General features: G+C 36.5%; 1 protein-coding gene across 11 annotated transcripts in view; it reads right to left on the reverse strand.

Moving 5' to 3' along the window:
* The window catches only part of USP15 (ubiquitin specific peptidase 15), a 136,926-nt gene that overhangs the window by 45,862 nt on the left and 74,471 nt on the right, over positions 1-16,593 (reverse strand). For 6 of the 11 annotated variants that reach the window (XR_012156773.2, XM_073327930.2, XM_073327928.2 and 3 more), the window contains exons 7-8: positions 11,731-11,814; positions 3,699-3,843 (exon numbers count right to left, since the gene is read on the reverse strand). Coding sequence is in view for 9 of the 11 variants with exons in the window: in XM_073327930.2 (XP_073184031.1) it covers positions 3,699-3,843; positions 11,731-11,814 (229 nt within the window). In the remaining 2 variants the exon portion in view is untranslated. The other 5 variants (XM_073327940.2, XM_073327939.2, XM_073327941.2 and 2 more) reach the window with 5 other exon arrangements.

Below are 16,593 nucleotides of genomic sequence, written 5' to 3' on the forward strand. Positions count from 1 at the left end.
TAGCAGAAACCAAACTGTTTGAAAATTCTAGTTACCAATACACGCTATTTTCAATACCTCCACAGGGCTGCACATGCTTTGGCAAGTAGCTCATTTACATCCATAAGCAACAAGGTGATTTTAAAAGATTATTAGGATTGAGGGTCTAAGGATTCAGTTTGCAAAGAAGAGGGAAAGAAAATCCAAAATATAATCAACAGTAGAGTGATTTTAGATCTACAGATAAAAAAGGCTATACGTATAAAGTAATATCTATATTGCATATTATATTATTCTCATTTTTTATTCTTAGTCTTTTTGCCTAAGATTGTGTATATGCCTAAAATTACTATATAGGAATGCTTTTATAAATATAAAAGATACAAACAAAAAAACTTTAAAAAGGAAACCATTTTAACTACTTATTTTCTTTTAATCTTTTATTTTTATCAAAACATTCCTATCCAGTAACTTTAGGCATTACACAATAGCAAGAGACAGACCAAACCTTTCATACTGACTACCTCCCAATCAACACTCTCCTTCCTTACTTCCTAAAACAAAGCTAAACAGCTTTGTATCTTTCCCAAAAAAATCAATCAATGTCTATTGCTCACAGTGTTATAGTCATGCTGGTCCCAGGACTTGAGACAAACAAGGTGGAAGAGGTAATATCTTTTACTGGACCAACTTTGCTGGTGGAAGGGCAGAGCTTTCAAGCTACACAGTGTTCCTTCTTCAGATCTGTCTACATCAGATCATGTTCTTCTTTTACAAGAGGTTTTTTTTTTCTTTCTGTTTTTCTGGTTTTTTTAAAGGGGGAGGAAAGTAGAAAGATATATCTAAAAAATTTTAAGAGAAAAACAAAAAGGTAGGAGCAAAATCTATCCATATATTTTAAGTTTTCATTAGAAGTGATCAGCAAAATAAATTTTCATATAGACTATTCTAGAATAATTTCACGGACAGATACTAGCACTTAAGTCGTTAAAATGGTAGATATTGTTAAAGTAGGTAACAGGTGTAAGAGCATAGGCACGTCTACACTACAAACTTAAACTGACCTAGGTTAGACGTACAGCCACTGCAGTAATTAGTCTGTGAACCTGACAAAAATGACAGCCAACAGCTAACGTAAGCAACCCCCAGTGTCTATATGTACACCATGTTGCCTTAACTACACCGACATAAGCCTTTCACATGGAAACAGAATTATGTCGTCGCTGTATTAGGGCACTTACATCAGTGAAAGCAAGGCTGTAGTGTAGACACGGACATAATTAGGTCGACCTAAGCTGCCTTACATGGACTTAACTCCGTAGTGTAGACCAAGCCAATGTCCTAGCAGGGTTACAATTTTACTAATATTTGGGCTTATTTCTACCACAAATCACAAGAAATACTAGTCTTCCTAAATTTTTATTACTGCTCACAGCTAGAAGTAGATCAGCTCCCATTCCTTTGGCAGCTAATATATTCCCAAAGTTTCCTGATACATTACCCTATTCACTCAGAAACAACAGGATAATTATCTAGAAGGGAATAAAAGGTTAAAATAATCCAATAGATGTCAGTTCATTGTCTGACTCTCAAGCTTTTATTTCCACGTTCAAAAGAAAAAAAAAATCCTAAATTATTCCAGCCAAGTTGAAAGGCATCAATATCCTCAAGAGAAATTCACCAGAAGCTTTAATTGCCTGAGTACAAACTCTAAAGCTAACCTTTCCCAGTGAAACAGTTCAACTCATGCCAACACTGTAACAAGAGGCTAAAATAAATGCCTTTGAGGCAACATAAAAGTGTTGTCCTCAATAAGAGGTCACCTAGGGGTAGTGCACTGTACTGCCAGAAGGGAGATCAGGGTTATATTTCCTGTTAATTGATCTCTGGCCCAGCAGAGGGTGAAAGCACCATGAAAGCAACATGCTCACCTCCTGGGAGTGGAGGGGTGTGGCTCACAATGCTCAATCATTTTTCACATCTGATTATAATGAGGCATTGACAGGCTACGCAGAGTTCCATCTAGTTCTCCTCAGGAAGGATGGCTGCGAAGTAGGACTGAGGGAAAATCCTTGCGCTTCTTGCACACGAACAAAGGAGTCCTCCACCCATCCCCCAAGAAAAGAAATAAACAAGTACTTAAATAAATAAGATCAAAGATACAGCTATCTTCTGATTAACACATACAATAGTATCTTGTAAGTCAGCAGAAGCAAACATATATCTTGTTTTACAAATTGATTCATAAAACAACTAAGTTACCTGAAAAACAAATTTGAATATCTGATTCTAGACCTACCAGATCAAAAATAGTCACTCCCAGATGCTCACATTAGATGTCTCATGAAATAGGATAGGAAATGTCTGAAAAGGAAGGCTACTCTAATTCAATAGCCACTTTCCAGTCATTCATAGGAAAAAACATTCAGATTATACTGATTGTAAGCGCTAGGGTAAGTGCAATAAGGTGTTTGGGGAGGGGGAGGAGGGTTGGCATGTATGGCAAAATTTCAGCTAGCTCCTAGTTTACTTAATTCTATCTAAGATTATTTTATGTTGATGTCATTGTTCTCTCCCCTGCTCTCCCAAATTTCAGGTGCAAGTGAGGTAAAAGTAACCCAAGTGGAGTGCTTAACAGTGCAAGGAAATATCTAGGAAGGTACATATTTGGTGGGAGTAGAGAAAGAAGAATCACCTAGTATGGGCATTTCTAAGTTCGTATAGAAACCGCACACACACACACAGGCAGAGCCACATCCCCCCCACAAAGCAGCTCTTCCCCTCCATTTTAAAAAGTTTCATAACCAGCTACCAAGTTTATTTTATTTATGAGAAGAGTAGCACAGTGGAGTCTGAGCAGAGAACTGAAGGTCAAATCACAAATCTGGAAATAACTCTCTGTGACTTTGAGCAAGTCATTTAACCTCTGTCTCAGTTTTCTCATCTATAAGATTAAGATAACACAGCACCTGTTTAGCTCACAGTACTGTTGTCAGGATTTGTAAGTGCCATGCATTTTGTTCTATTTCTATTAGTATTATTAGCTAGCTAGCCAGCCAGCCAATGGAGCTAAAAATACTATATTTTGGTTATGCTGATCCAGACTTGTGCTTCCCACAACTATTAGTGGGGAATAGTGGGGAAGAAAAAATGACATGAGTCACCATTCTATCTAGCCCACAATTATCTGCCATTTCTTCTCACACCTTGTTTTTTCCCTCAGTTCGTGTTTCTGGCTGCACCAACTCTGCATTTCTCAGATCTTTTTCTCCGATTGTTCTTGTGTGCTCTCATTTCTCTCTCTGTCTGTAAGGTCAGTAGTCGTGCTTTTTAGGGTTGAAGAGGTAAAGGTGTAAAAGTTCACCTATACTTGATAAGAAAGGCAAATGATTTTCTCAAATTAGAATTTGTATGTTTCCTTCTGCACCTAGTGCTTTTCATGAAGTACCAAGCAACAGAGGAGAGTACAGAATCCTATTCAAGGGATCACTTGGGTTACTTAGGATCCTAGTAAGGTTTCCCTCTGAAACTGGCTCCATGTGTAAAGCACAACGTATGGGGAAACAGTAGATATAAAAACTAAATTTCCCCACGTAACAATCTGTGCTATTTTCTCAAATTTTATAGTGTTCTGCCAGTAACCAAGTGTCTCAATGCAAAATACAAAAATACTAATCGCCAAGTAACAAGCCAGGCTCACTTTACTCTGAAGCACCTACCTGAATTGCTGAGTTCATGAAACACGTATTTCCCAAGTTACTTAGGCCACAGAGGCCAGGCTGCTCATTGTGTCTTCCTGGCTCTGAATAATCATAGTTCTTATAAGCAGTGTATGATGGGAGGCAATAGTTTGAATTTTTCACACTGTAAGAAAACAAAACATTTTTCACAATGTAGCCACACGACCTGTAATGCTTTAATACTTCCAGTATTTTTGGTAATTATCAAATAAGTTATCTAAAATTAAAAGCAACTATTGTTAACTAGATATCTTCTTAGAAGCATTTAACTTTGGAACTTATCAATCTTAAATCTCAGTCAAAAAGAAAAGGAAGTTCTCTTTCCCTGCAAGCAACCAAACGTTTTCATGCACTGAAACAACCAAAACAGACTACTATTGTATCTCTCTACCCTTGATTTACAGGAGCAGCTTCACAGCTCACTCCATTCTTCATTGCTCCATCAAATTTAAAACACTCAGACTTTAGGCACCACCACCAGCAATAAACCATCTCATGTATATCCTTTCTGCATTCTGCTACTGTAAGAGAGTGAGGACAGTAGAAACTGGAATGAAGAGTTGTGCTTTGGTTACAGGTGAGAACTGAGATTTCCAAGGCCACAGTGACATCATTGGCTTGATGCATTAGAAACTCTATTTATAGTTTCACTGCTAAGACAGCACAATCCAGCATTCAAATGCGGGAAAAAACCTGGAGTAATAAGGAATGTACAAAATGCATTCTAACAAGTACATTCCAACTTCATAAAGCTGTACCATGTACCTACCTAGTGAGACTGGAGGAGACTATATAATAACTAAAATGTTAGCTCAGTTAAGGGTAATTTATTACCATGACAGAATACTAAATATAACCCCCCTCCCACAGTAAAATAAGCGTATTTTAGAAAATTAGAAGGGTAAAAGAGCTCAGTAAAACAGCAAGTTTTATCTTACATATAGAAAAAAAATTTAAAATCCACATAAAAGATTAAAATTCCTTAAACTGTTTTTAGTTACTAATCATATGAAATATTTATGATAGCTTTAGATAAGATTCAAGAGCATTTCTACAAACCTCAAATATTTCACATTGGAATACACCTGAACAAGATTTTGAAGGTCATTTGCTAAGAAAAAGCATGAAAAGGAAAGAACTTGCAGTGCAACAAATTAATCCTTATAATCTTAAAAATACAAGTGGGTGACAGTGGTTTATGATGTACCTTGGGCACTTTTCAATTTAAAAAATATCCCTTAAAACTTGTATTCAGTATACTCAATTTAAATGATTACAAGATGAACTCCCACTTTCAGTCCTCCTCTGTACATGTACTTTAATTCAGCAGTTTTGCTGAGTTAATCTGAAAGTATTTCACTACTGATGAAGAAAACCAATTTTAAGACAGTCTGCTCTCTTGAACATTACAAAGAAAAAAAATAATCGAGAATCTCTTCTTCCTCAAAGACACACATGCAAGAATCAAGTATACCTCATATTTCTAAAAAAGCTCTTCAGTCCCTTAGAGATCGACACTAAGGGAAAGAACCTTGCATCGATCTGAGGCATAATGCATACACAGGGGTCATAATATTAACAGTATAAGTAGCATTAAAATAGCCAGGAAACTTATAGATGTAAATATCAGTGTTTGCACAGACCAAAACATATGCAACATTGTCTTTGGATTACACTATTTTGTAACTAATTTTTTATATTAAAATACAATTAATCAGATGAAGATAAATTGATACTGATTTTTTTGTTTTAACCCGAGTGTCATACAGAGGTGATACACCGCCTTTTGTATTTTGTGGTACACACTACCGAAAATTATGTGGTAAATGTAATATTCCTGTGGCAGTGTAAAATAAAATGAAAGTATTCCAAAAGATGAAATACACACAAATTCAGGTAAGCTATCAATGCTGAGCTGTTGTGAGGGAAATGCATCTGTCCTAATTTACTTATCCAAAGGGAATCTATTTCTATTCTCAATTCTGGCCCACAAAAGACGTATGTTCTAGTGGTTTGGAGACTGTGGCTGCTCCTCCTCCCCCCGCCCCAGGTCAATTTTGCTCAGTGACCCTCATTTCCCAATGGCGGAAGCGCTCCTGTAATTGGTGCAATGCCTGTGCCGCCTGATTTAATAAACATTCTGGCAACAGGTGCGGGAAAGTCTCTTTTACAACCATTATTGCAGCCAATAAGCTGCAGAGATACTGGGAACTTGGTGAGAGTAAATCCCTTTACTTCTTGAGCTGAATGCTGTGTACACTTGGGAACCATGAAGTTTCTTGTGATATCTACCTTGCCATATGAAGTTTCAACAGACTATAAGAATATAACTTCCATATTGAACAGGGATTCCAGGAGAGGTTAGCAGAGACTCTGTGGGCTCACTAGCAGAGGGTTAACAATGGAGAGCCATCAAAAGACATTAACCTAAATGTTCTTCCACTCAAGTGGAAGTACCATAGAATAATGCAAGGGCTGCAGCCCAGGGGAACCAGTTTTCTCAGTCTGGACTTCAGGTGGGCTGTGACCAAGCCAACAAATCACCTGAGGATGGACATGAAGTTGCTGAGGAGGGAACCTCAGAGAGGAGTCTGGATCTTCATAAAAGGACAAGTTCTGCCCTTAGAAAGGTGCTCTCTCACTGACCAGAACAAAAACACAAGATTGGGCAATATAGATGGAGGAGAGGAAGGTTCCGGGCCCCTGAAAAGACTGACCAACATCCACAGAGAGCTCTCAAAAGGGTAAGGACACTGGAGACAGGGTTTTGTTATTTTTATTATTTTTCCATAGATCTCTGTATTTCTTGTGCTGTGTCTATGAGTAAAGTGTGACTAGTTTACAAATTCCTTTTCAAAGTCTGTGTCCCTTATTTTAACTGTCACAATTTCCAGTGCATGAAATAATAATCTAGAGCACCCACAACTTTAATGGACCACTGGGGAACATGCAATTGCTACTGGGGAGGATTGGGAGGGTCAGCACTAGCTTTGGAGCCAAGGCAGTTACACTGAAGAGTCCCAGCGCTAAGGGGGTGTGTTTGTGTGCACACGCGCACGCACACTTGAGAGTGTATCTGGAAGCTCTGAGCTTGAAATAGTGACTAGACTCCGGGATCGAACCGTTGGGCCTATTACAGCAGCATGATAAGCATCCACAAGGGGAAGCTCAGCCAGGATTGTAAGGACGTCTCTCCTTTTCAGGTTTTAGTATCAGAATAGTATAAGACTGGAGTATACTCTAAGCCTAAAGCAGGATTAACAGCAAAGTCAGCTCCACATTTCTATTTAGGCTTTCAACAAGCATCTTCTCAATATCATTCTCTTATGTATCTAAACTTAACTTGAACAAACCATTGCTATGGGTAAAACACTTCAGTTTCTACACCCATTGTCTCTTTGATATGTCTGCTGAGATTTTGAACAAAAGTACCAGCACCCTGGAGACGCCTGACACGTAGGAAGTAATCATCATCGACGACCCCTCGAGGTCGAGGATGATCTCTTTCAGAGGTTTTATTTTTCACGGGTCCTTTGGTGACTGAAGATTCTGATTCTTGAGACACAGGCTCATTGGCAGACATTGGAGGTGGTGTTGGAAGACAGGGTTGGGCCGAAATTGCTGTGTGACTGTTGTCTTTCCTTTTCTGGCATTTTTCTGCGACCAGGGAAGGTGATTTTCCTCCAAAATCCCTTTCTGACAAGTCTTTGCCAGTTATCCCTATCCTGGGCTGCTGTCTCCTACTGTGCGGTGTCAATGCCATTTCTCTTGATGTTTATCTTGAGGGTACCTTTAAAGCATTTCTTTGGGCTTCATTGTTTCTTTCTCCTTTAGCGAGCTGGGCATACAGCAGTTATACATCAGGCATGCGCACACAGTGCCCGCTCCACCTCAGCTGGTGTTGGATAATCAGGGCCTCAACACTGAAGATGTTGGCCTCAGTGAGGACACTGACATTAATGCGATGATTCTCCCACTTTATGTTGAGGATCTTCCATAGAAAGTGCTGGTGCTGACAGTCCAGGTTTTTCAGGTGTTTTCTGTAGGTCACCCAAGTCTCACAGCCTTGGAGAGTTGGGATTACCACCGCTTTGTAAACTAACAGTTTAGTATGTGTTCTGATGTTGTGATTGTTGAACACCCGTTGAGACAGTCTGCCAAAGGTAAAGTTGGCACTGCGAATTCTGTGCTGAATTTCGACATCTCTGTCTGCCCTCCATGACAGATGGCTGCTAAGACTGGCAAAATATTCTACATTTTCCAGTTCTTCTTTGTCGATACAGATCTTCCTTGTTGGGTCTGGTGATTGACCGGGGACTGTCTAGTGGAGAAGGTTTTTTTTGCCAATGTTCAGAGTTAGCCCTAGGCTTTGCTAAGCTTCAGAGAAGCAATTAAAGTCGGTTTGAAGATCCTCCTTTGAGTGTTCAACTACCGCACAATCTTACCGCAATCTCACCTTACTGCCCTGGGTGACCCTACCAGGAGTACAGGACTCCAGACAGCATCTCTCTTAGGATCTTAAGTATATGCAAGCTTCTCCACCACATCAAGGTGACAGCACAAGGAGAAGACGTAGTGATAGGAAACAACTGACTAGCTGGAGAGGACTTTCTTGGTTAGATCTGAAGCAGTTCTCACAAGTGAAAAGCTTCATATCCTACACCTCCTAGTTATCTATTCTCTTACTCCTGTTTTTCAAGGAACTCGAACATATTTCAAAAGTACCTGACACTAAGCAACACATGAAACATATATTCACTATTTCACATTACAACTTAAAATTATAAAAATTAAGACCTAAATTTAGCCATTTCCATCCTCTTAAAATCACCACTAGAGTATAATATGACAATCCTCCTATAATGCTATCATTTCAAGAGGATCAATAAATTGAAAAGTATACCAAAGATTAACTACTGGGGATCCTTAGTATAATATTTTATCATTTGCATGGTTAAAGCTCAGGCTAATGGAAAATACACTAATTTACAAATTAAGGCGTTGGTCCTACGAAGACTTATGTGCATAATTATTTCTATTGCCTACTCAATAGAAATGAAAAGTTATGAAAAGTTAAACATGCTTAAATATTTGCAGAATTGAGGCTCTAGTATCTATCAGAACACTTTCTCAACTACACAGGTTTCTAAAACAGACTAACACATGTTGAATTTTTGCCTTGTAAATTACATCCCTCTATGGTCAAACAATCTTATTGCAGCTAGAACTGTTTATTATGACTAGCCATGTAAGTTGGTCAAGTTTTGGTGCCAAAAGCTAATGACATGACTGTTTCAGGCAATACTGATTGTCTCTTGTTTATTTTCTTCTCCCTTTTTGTTACTCATTAGCTTCTGCCATCTTCAAAGCAAATTTCGGGGATTTCTTTTGAGCCAGGGCAACTAATACGTACTTGGAGCTGCAGAAGCACCATAGAATCCTGCAATTTCTACAGTCCTCCAAAGCATCTGACAGCAGTGCAAGAGACCCTGAAATGTGTGTTTGCTCCAAATGCAGCGGCCAGCTGCACAACTAGGCAGAAGGAGAGTTTCCTCAGGGAAAACGACATTTGGAGGCCGCAAGGGAAAATGGGGAGGTGCACACAAGCTGATCTCAGCCCTTAAGAGTATAATACAATTACATACAGTACAGTCAAATATTACAATTTACATCTGAAGCTACAAAACTATTAATTTAATGTTACAGATACAAAAGTCGGGATAGTAACAGATATGGCTCAGTTAGTAATTAATTGATCTTAAAATATGTATTTTATATTACTGGGTATACTGATAAATGCTTTTCTTTATGATATATACATTTCGGAATATTTTCTGTTTTTGTGAAAATAACTAACTATGATTTTTGTTCAATTAAATTTAACCATATCATTGCATTAATAAGTATTTTTCCCCAAGGAGTTTACTTGGTTTGGGGAAAAAAAAACCTGAATAATTTCACACTGAAAATCTGATTCTTTGTGAACTGTACTATGTGTGTCATGCAAATGTGCAATGTTCCGATTGCCCATTCTGTTAGCTTTTTTGAGTGCTGCTGCACATTGAGCAGATATTTTCATATGTGCAATATTCTGATTGCCTACTGAAATAAATATGCATTTATGTAAATGAATAAAAGAAAACCGTTTTTATTTCAATACACAGCTCTCCAGAAATAGTTATGGATACCTGGTTACTCAAAAAGGTTTGTACCCATATTTTCAAACATGTGGGATGCTTTAATTTCTAAATCAAATTTCAAATATGTCTATTGTGTATCACACTGAGGACCAATTCCGTGGAATGTCTGAAGTTCTAAAATAAGCAGTTTGAGTTATTCATTTTACTTTGTTTTTCATATGAAAAGCCTCAGAAAAGTTCAGAAAACTAAACAATTGAACAGAATTTTACCCAAAGTTCCCATAAAATTCACATTGTGGCTTCAAACAAATATGAATATCATCAGCCTGAGGAAAATTGTTGTAGAAAGTTGCAAGCACTAGAAACAGGCTCCATAAGTGTCTTTTAAAATACAACCTACAACCCTTCTATGGTGATATGAAGCTGAAAATGCGTAAGTTGGATTTAAAATGAGATCTCCCACAGGAAATAGTGATCTTGTTAGTTTGTTGCTTTAGGTATTATAATCCTGATTTTCAAACAATGGAGGAGGAGGAGGAGAAGCTATTATTTTTCTACTTGAAGCTCAGATCCATCATTATGTACTCTACATACACCCATAAAAGGCAAACTTTTTCTTGGCGAATACTACAAATATTCACACTCACAGAACAACAGACTGCAGGTAAGTACATGCACTCTCACTGTTAAACAGTGAGAGATGAGGTTACTCACTATCAGTAGAAGCACAAGTGACACTTTACTCCATATGAAAAATTACTTCTCAAAAATGCAGAATTTAAACTGGAAGATGTTGAATAAAATATTTAATGTTACCTTTAAGAAATTAAGTTAACATTTAAGTTAACACTTATTCATAGCACACACATTTGGAAAAAATATTTTAAATTAAGTCTGAATGGCAAGATTTAATAAGCCGCTTCAGTTTGTCTTCAAGATAGGTGCCTTCTGGCTGCAGGCATTTGAAAGCTGTTTTACTACTGGTTAAGGCAGTAGAAAGCAGTGAAATGAAATATCCATTTAACTGCTGGCTTTTTACAGCATACATACTTTACAACAAAGGGATTAGAGACTAAGGCAGCCGCTTGACAGTGAAAGCTCTTCTTTTAGAATTTTGTCATATTAAATATACCAGTTCCTAAACAAAATGTATGGAAGTTGAAATTTGAAATGTAAAACTAACAAAAGCAAATAAATTTTAAAGACAGATAAAAAGTCTGTCTTTTCACTGAGCATCTATTGTTACAATATTGAAACACAACAATCCTTTTCACACAATGATCTCAGATTTCTAACACCAAGGCACAACAGTAGGTAGACAGATTATCAATGTTAACTCAAGGACTATAAATCAGTCTCACCTGACCATTATGTCTTCATATTGCAGTGGTCTCAAACCAGTGTGCGTTGTTGTCCACTCTAATACAATCCACAGATTTTTGAGGGGGGGTGAGGGGCGGAGACAACTGCCTCCCTTCACTTTAAATTTCCTTTATTAGTTTCTCTCATTTACAGCAATACATTTTTAAAAATGTATTTCACATGATAAACTCTAAAGGAAGTCTTAAGACGCTTTCTTGTGGCGCTCAACGTTCTTTTTAGTCTCTTATCTGTTGAACAGTATGTATATAGATGTGTATATATATATATATAGTCACACAAGCATCTTTAACAGAGTTTCACTTCTTGAAATCATGCTTATACAGCACCTGCACTAAGAAGTACTGACCAATAATAAAGGAATTACAACCTGAGCACTGTCAAAACAAAACTAATTCCCTAACTTAAAAAGTAAAAAAACAAGGTCATTTTCCAAATCATATTTGGGAGATTTCAATTAAATAAAAAAGTTCTTAAGATATGTTGCTTACTTTCTGTTGTTGATGCTGTTATAATTATTTGATAGAGATGGAGAGATCTTTGGTAAAGTTGAAAAATTGGATGCACCTGGGGACCTTTAAAAATATGAAAATGTTAAATTAGATAAAAATGCTGAGGTATTAAAATTAATCATGAAAAAGAAAAAGCTAACAGATGAACAATGTATGTAAATAAGTATGAAAAAATAAAGTTCTTATGAGCAGAGCACTAAATATTCAGGACAATGGTTCCCATCTTCAAAATGCATCTTCTTAAAATTAAAATGGATTATTTCATAACACTCCATGTCAAACTTTCATATCGCACCGCATATCACAAAAGTTACTAAAGTAAGCCAAACATCTCCTACAGAAAAAGAATGCCAAAAAGTTTATCGGCCTTTTCGAAGGCAACAAAATAAAGCAGATGCATTTTTCTTCCAAAAATTGGAACATTAAATCTTTTGCAGGCTTTATTAATTTCTAAATTTTAAAATGGCTTGAGATGAGATATGAAAGTGTCATTTGTAACTAAAACAAGAATACATGTTTTTAAAAGATAAGTATTCCCAAATTAGTGTAAATTCAGCCATTTAAAAGCAACATTATACCACTTTTTAAGAGCTTCTCTTTTAAATGACTAATGGACTTTAGCAGAAATTGTTGGAGACGCAAAACATTAGAAAATATTTCATGTAAACTCAACGCCAAGTCAAATCAGAGCATTATAGTCTTTGCACATTATCTAAACTATGCATCCTTTTAAAAACTCTAAATTTGGAGTTGTTGAATGTTTTCAATAAAGGAGACCCCTTGAGTTGTAACAATTACATGTAATTAATATACAGCATAATCTTGCTGTTTTTCCTTAGTTAAGCATATAGGCCCAACACAAAAAACACTGAAAAATATGGAAAAACCCTAACTGACTGAACTGGCCCCCAAGTGACCTAAGACTGTTTAGTACTATGGCATGCAAAAGTCAGGCAGAAGTAGTAACAAATATTACATGTTCAGATGTTCTGTGCTTTCAAAAACAAAATGGCTCACAGCAGATATAGATTCTGTTCCGAGAACTCTCCATGAGAGATTTGACACTTATTTAAAAATATTTAATAAACAACTAAATCCTAGTGCTTCCAAGCAATAAAAGCATAAGATATGGCCATTGGGAAAAGAAAATTACTTTGATTGTGAAAACCCCTTTGGCCTTCTGGTATTATTATACCTTATAGACTAACGGACGTGTTGGAGCATAAGCTTTTGTGGGTGAATACCCACAAAAGCTTATGCTCCAATACATCTGTTAGTCTATAAGGTGCCACAGGACTCTTTGCCGCTTTTACAGATCCAGACTAACACGGCTACCCCTCTGATACTTGATATTATGTATTCTTCCTAGGTTATAATTTAAAATCACCCTCTCTTCCTTGGACCATAAGAACAGCCCATGCTGGGTCCGACCAATGGTCCATCCAGCCCAGAACCTTGTTTGACAGAAGCCAGTGACCGAGGAGTCAGAACGAATGAACAGAACAGGTCAATTCTGAGTTGTCCAGTACCAAATTCCTGTAGTCAGATGCTAACGGACACCTGGAGCCTGGGGTTATGTCCCTGACCATCTTGGCTAATAGCCATTGATAGATAAGTTCATGGAGGATAGGTCCAATTCCTTTTTGAACCCACTTAGATTTTTGGCCTTCACAATATCACACAATGCACAGTCAACCTGTGGAACTTGTTGCCATGGGAAGTTCTTCCTTATGTTTGTTTTAAAACTGCGGTCAATTAATTCCATTGGGCAACCTCTGGTCATGTGTTATGTGAAGGGATAAATAATACTTCCTTATTCACTTTCTCCATACTGTTCATGATTTTACAGACGACCTCTCATATCCCCCTTACTCATCTCTTTTTTAATCTGAACAGTCCCAGTCTTTTTACTCTCTCCTCATATGGAAACTATACCTTATCCCTAATCATTTTCATTGCCCTTCTCTGTACCTTTTCCAATTCTAATACATCTTTTTTGAGATAAGGTGACCAGAACTGCACACAGCATTCAAGGTGGGGGCCTAACATGAATTTATACAGCAGCATTATGGTATTTTTGGTTTTATCATCTATCCCTTACCTAATGGTTCCTAAGATTGTTCACTTTTTTGACTGCTGCAGCACATTGAGCAGATATTTTCAGAGAACTATCCATGATAACGCCAAGATCTCTTTCTTGAGTGATAGTTAATTTAGACCCTATCATTTTGTATGTACAGTTGGATTGTTTTCCAATGTGCATTTTGCTGCCCTGTTCAACACTGAATATTATCTGCCATTTTGTCACCAGCCTCCCAGTGTAGTGAGATTCCTTTGTAATTATTCACAGCTGCTTTGGATTTAACTATTTTGAATAATTTTGTATCCTATTCACATTTTGCCACTTCACCCCTTTTCCAGAAAATTTATGAATATGTTAAACAGCACAGATTTCAGTACACATCTTTGGGAGACCCCACTATTTACCTCTCTCCATTGTGAAAACTGACATTACCACCATAAAAAGCAATAAATAAATACACAGATTACATGTACAGGAAAGTTATAAAATATTATGAAGTCATCTTCTCATTGACCATTTAAGCTCAAGTTAAATCAAAAGTGAAACTGTTTACACTCCATTTTCTTGAGATCAAGTATTTTAAAGGGAACTTAAAGACAAAGGTAAGCTGGAACAATTAAGTTGTTTATTTTCTAATTAAATTTTCAAACAAAAAATTGTAATGTGTATGACATTTGACCACATAAATACTATTTTGTTTTTAATAAAGAGAAGCAATCTGTTACAGCTAATATTTACCAAATAGTCAAAGTAACCCCACTCAGTTTTACTATTAACAGGCATTTCCCCCCAAAGATAAATAGAATAAGTAAATTTTGATTCTAAATAAGGTAGCAATCAGAAAGTTTTTATATTTAGATGGGAAATGTTGTCCATATTCTAAATATCGGTATAAAAACACGCATTTGCTATGAAATAATGTGACAGCTTAATATGACACCTTAGTAAGTCAGTCTTACTGCTCTACGGCAGGCAGCTAGCTAAAACATTGTTAGAGCTGTATACATTCTTGCTGACACTGATAAGCTTGGGTACTAAGAAAAACAGAAGGCAGTCATGGCACTTACAGCATTCAATACATAAACTACTTTTTCACAAACACTGTAAAACAATAACTGGAGAATGATTTCATTTTCATTTTTCAAAAAGAGTATCAAACAAACAATGGAAAGTACAAAAACATCAATCTTAAGGTAACAGATAAGAGTGTTCACAGGTCATTCTTATTTTTCACTTTTAATTTTCACTTTTTAAAATAAAAGGTCCTATAGGAATGGTAAAACAGGTCTACTAACAAATACAGTAAGCATGTCAAACATTTGCTGTGACAAAATACGTTAAGGATGACAGTGGTACAAAAACTCAACTCCCCCATTTTAACTATAATATAGATTCCAACACTAAAGGCATTTTCTACATAGTGCAGTCATTTGAAAATATGGCACACAATAAATTTTGGCTGCTTGTTTTAAAGCATATGTTTGTAAATGTTTGACTAAAGAATATGCACTTAGACCCTGCAGCGATAAGTAGGGGATTGAGAAAAAGAAAAGAAGGAAGTTGCTTTGGTTTTAAATCAGGGCATCTTTTAATGTGCTATAGTAACATTCACATTTTCTGTAAAACATTATAATAGCAACTCCCTTAAAAGATATCTGACAATAGTCAAGGTAGTTTACTATTTAAGTCAATGCAGCAATTCTCTGATATAAGAACAGAAAACCAATTATTAAACTTTATTCATACTCAACTGAATTGTGAAATTTTAGCTGTTACAGAATGAAATATTTACTATGGATATATTCAAGAACATACTGAGCAATATGAAATGGATGGCATTATAATCTTTATTTTAGAAAAGAGAATGCTATTCATTTCAACAACAAAAGGAAATCATATTGTCCTTACCTACATCAGCCTCATGTCTGTGATATCTGTTTATTATTTGAGCTGGAAAGTAGCTCTGAATATTAAATACTGATTAGTTCTGTATTCTTAAGATGACAATAATGATTAAAATAAATTGGATACTGGATAGTGTTACTTTCATTTTAAACAATGTGTTCTATTTAATTTTATCATTTGACTTTGTCTGATCAAATAATATGCATTCAAAGTCATATGAACATTTGGTCAGTCAACTGGCTAAACAGCTATTTCTAATTTGAATTAAGTTCTGGAGCTTCCCAACTCACTGAATTTGTTGCAAGCCACTGGTCTCCTTAAAAGTATTGAACATCATTTAGGATAGGATTTTAGAGCTTATAGATTCTGTGTCTGTCATAAATATAAAGGGAACGGTAAACACCTTTAAAATCCCTCCTGGCCAGAGGAAAAATCCTTTCACCTGTAAAGGGTTAAGAAGCTAGGATAACCTCACTGGCACCTGACCAAAATGACCAATGAGGAGACGAGATACTTTCAAAAGCTGGGGGGAGGGAGAAACAAAAACTCTCTCTCTGTCTGTGTGATGCTTTTGCCAGGGACAGAACAGGAATGGAGTCTTAGAACTTAGTAAGTAATCTAGCTAGATATGCGTTAGATTCTGATTTCTTTAAATGGCTGAGAAAATAAGCTGTGCTGAATGGAATGTATATTCCTGTTTTTGTGTCTTTTTGTAGCTTAAGGTTTAGCCTAGAGGGATTTTCTATGTTTTGAATCTGATTACCCTGTAAGGTATTTACCATCCTGATTTTACAGAGGTGATTCTTTTTACTTTTTCTTCTATTAAAATTCTTCTTTTAAGAACCTGATTGTTT

This window comes from Lepidochelys kempii, chromosome 1, assembly GCF_965140285.1.
Source record: "Lepidochelys kempii isolate rLepKem1 chromosome 1, rLepKem1.hap1, whole genome shotgun sequence".
Lineage (NCBI taxonomy): Eukaryota > Metazoa > Chordata > Testudines > Cheloniidae > Lepidochelys > Lepidochelys kempii.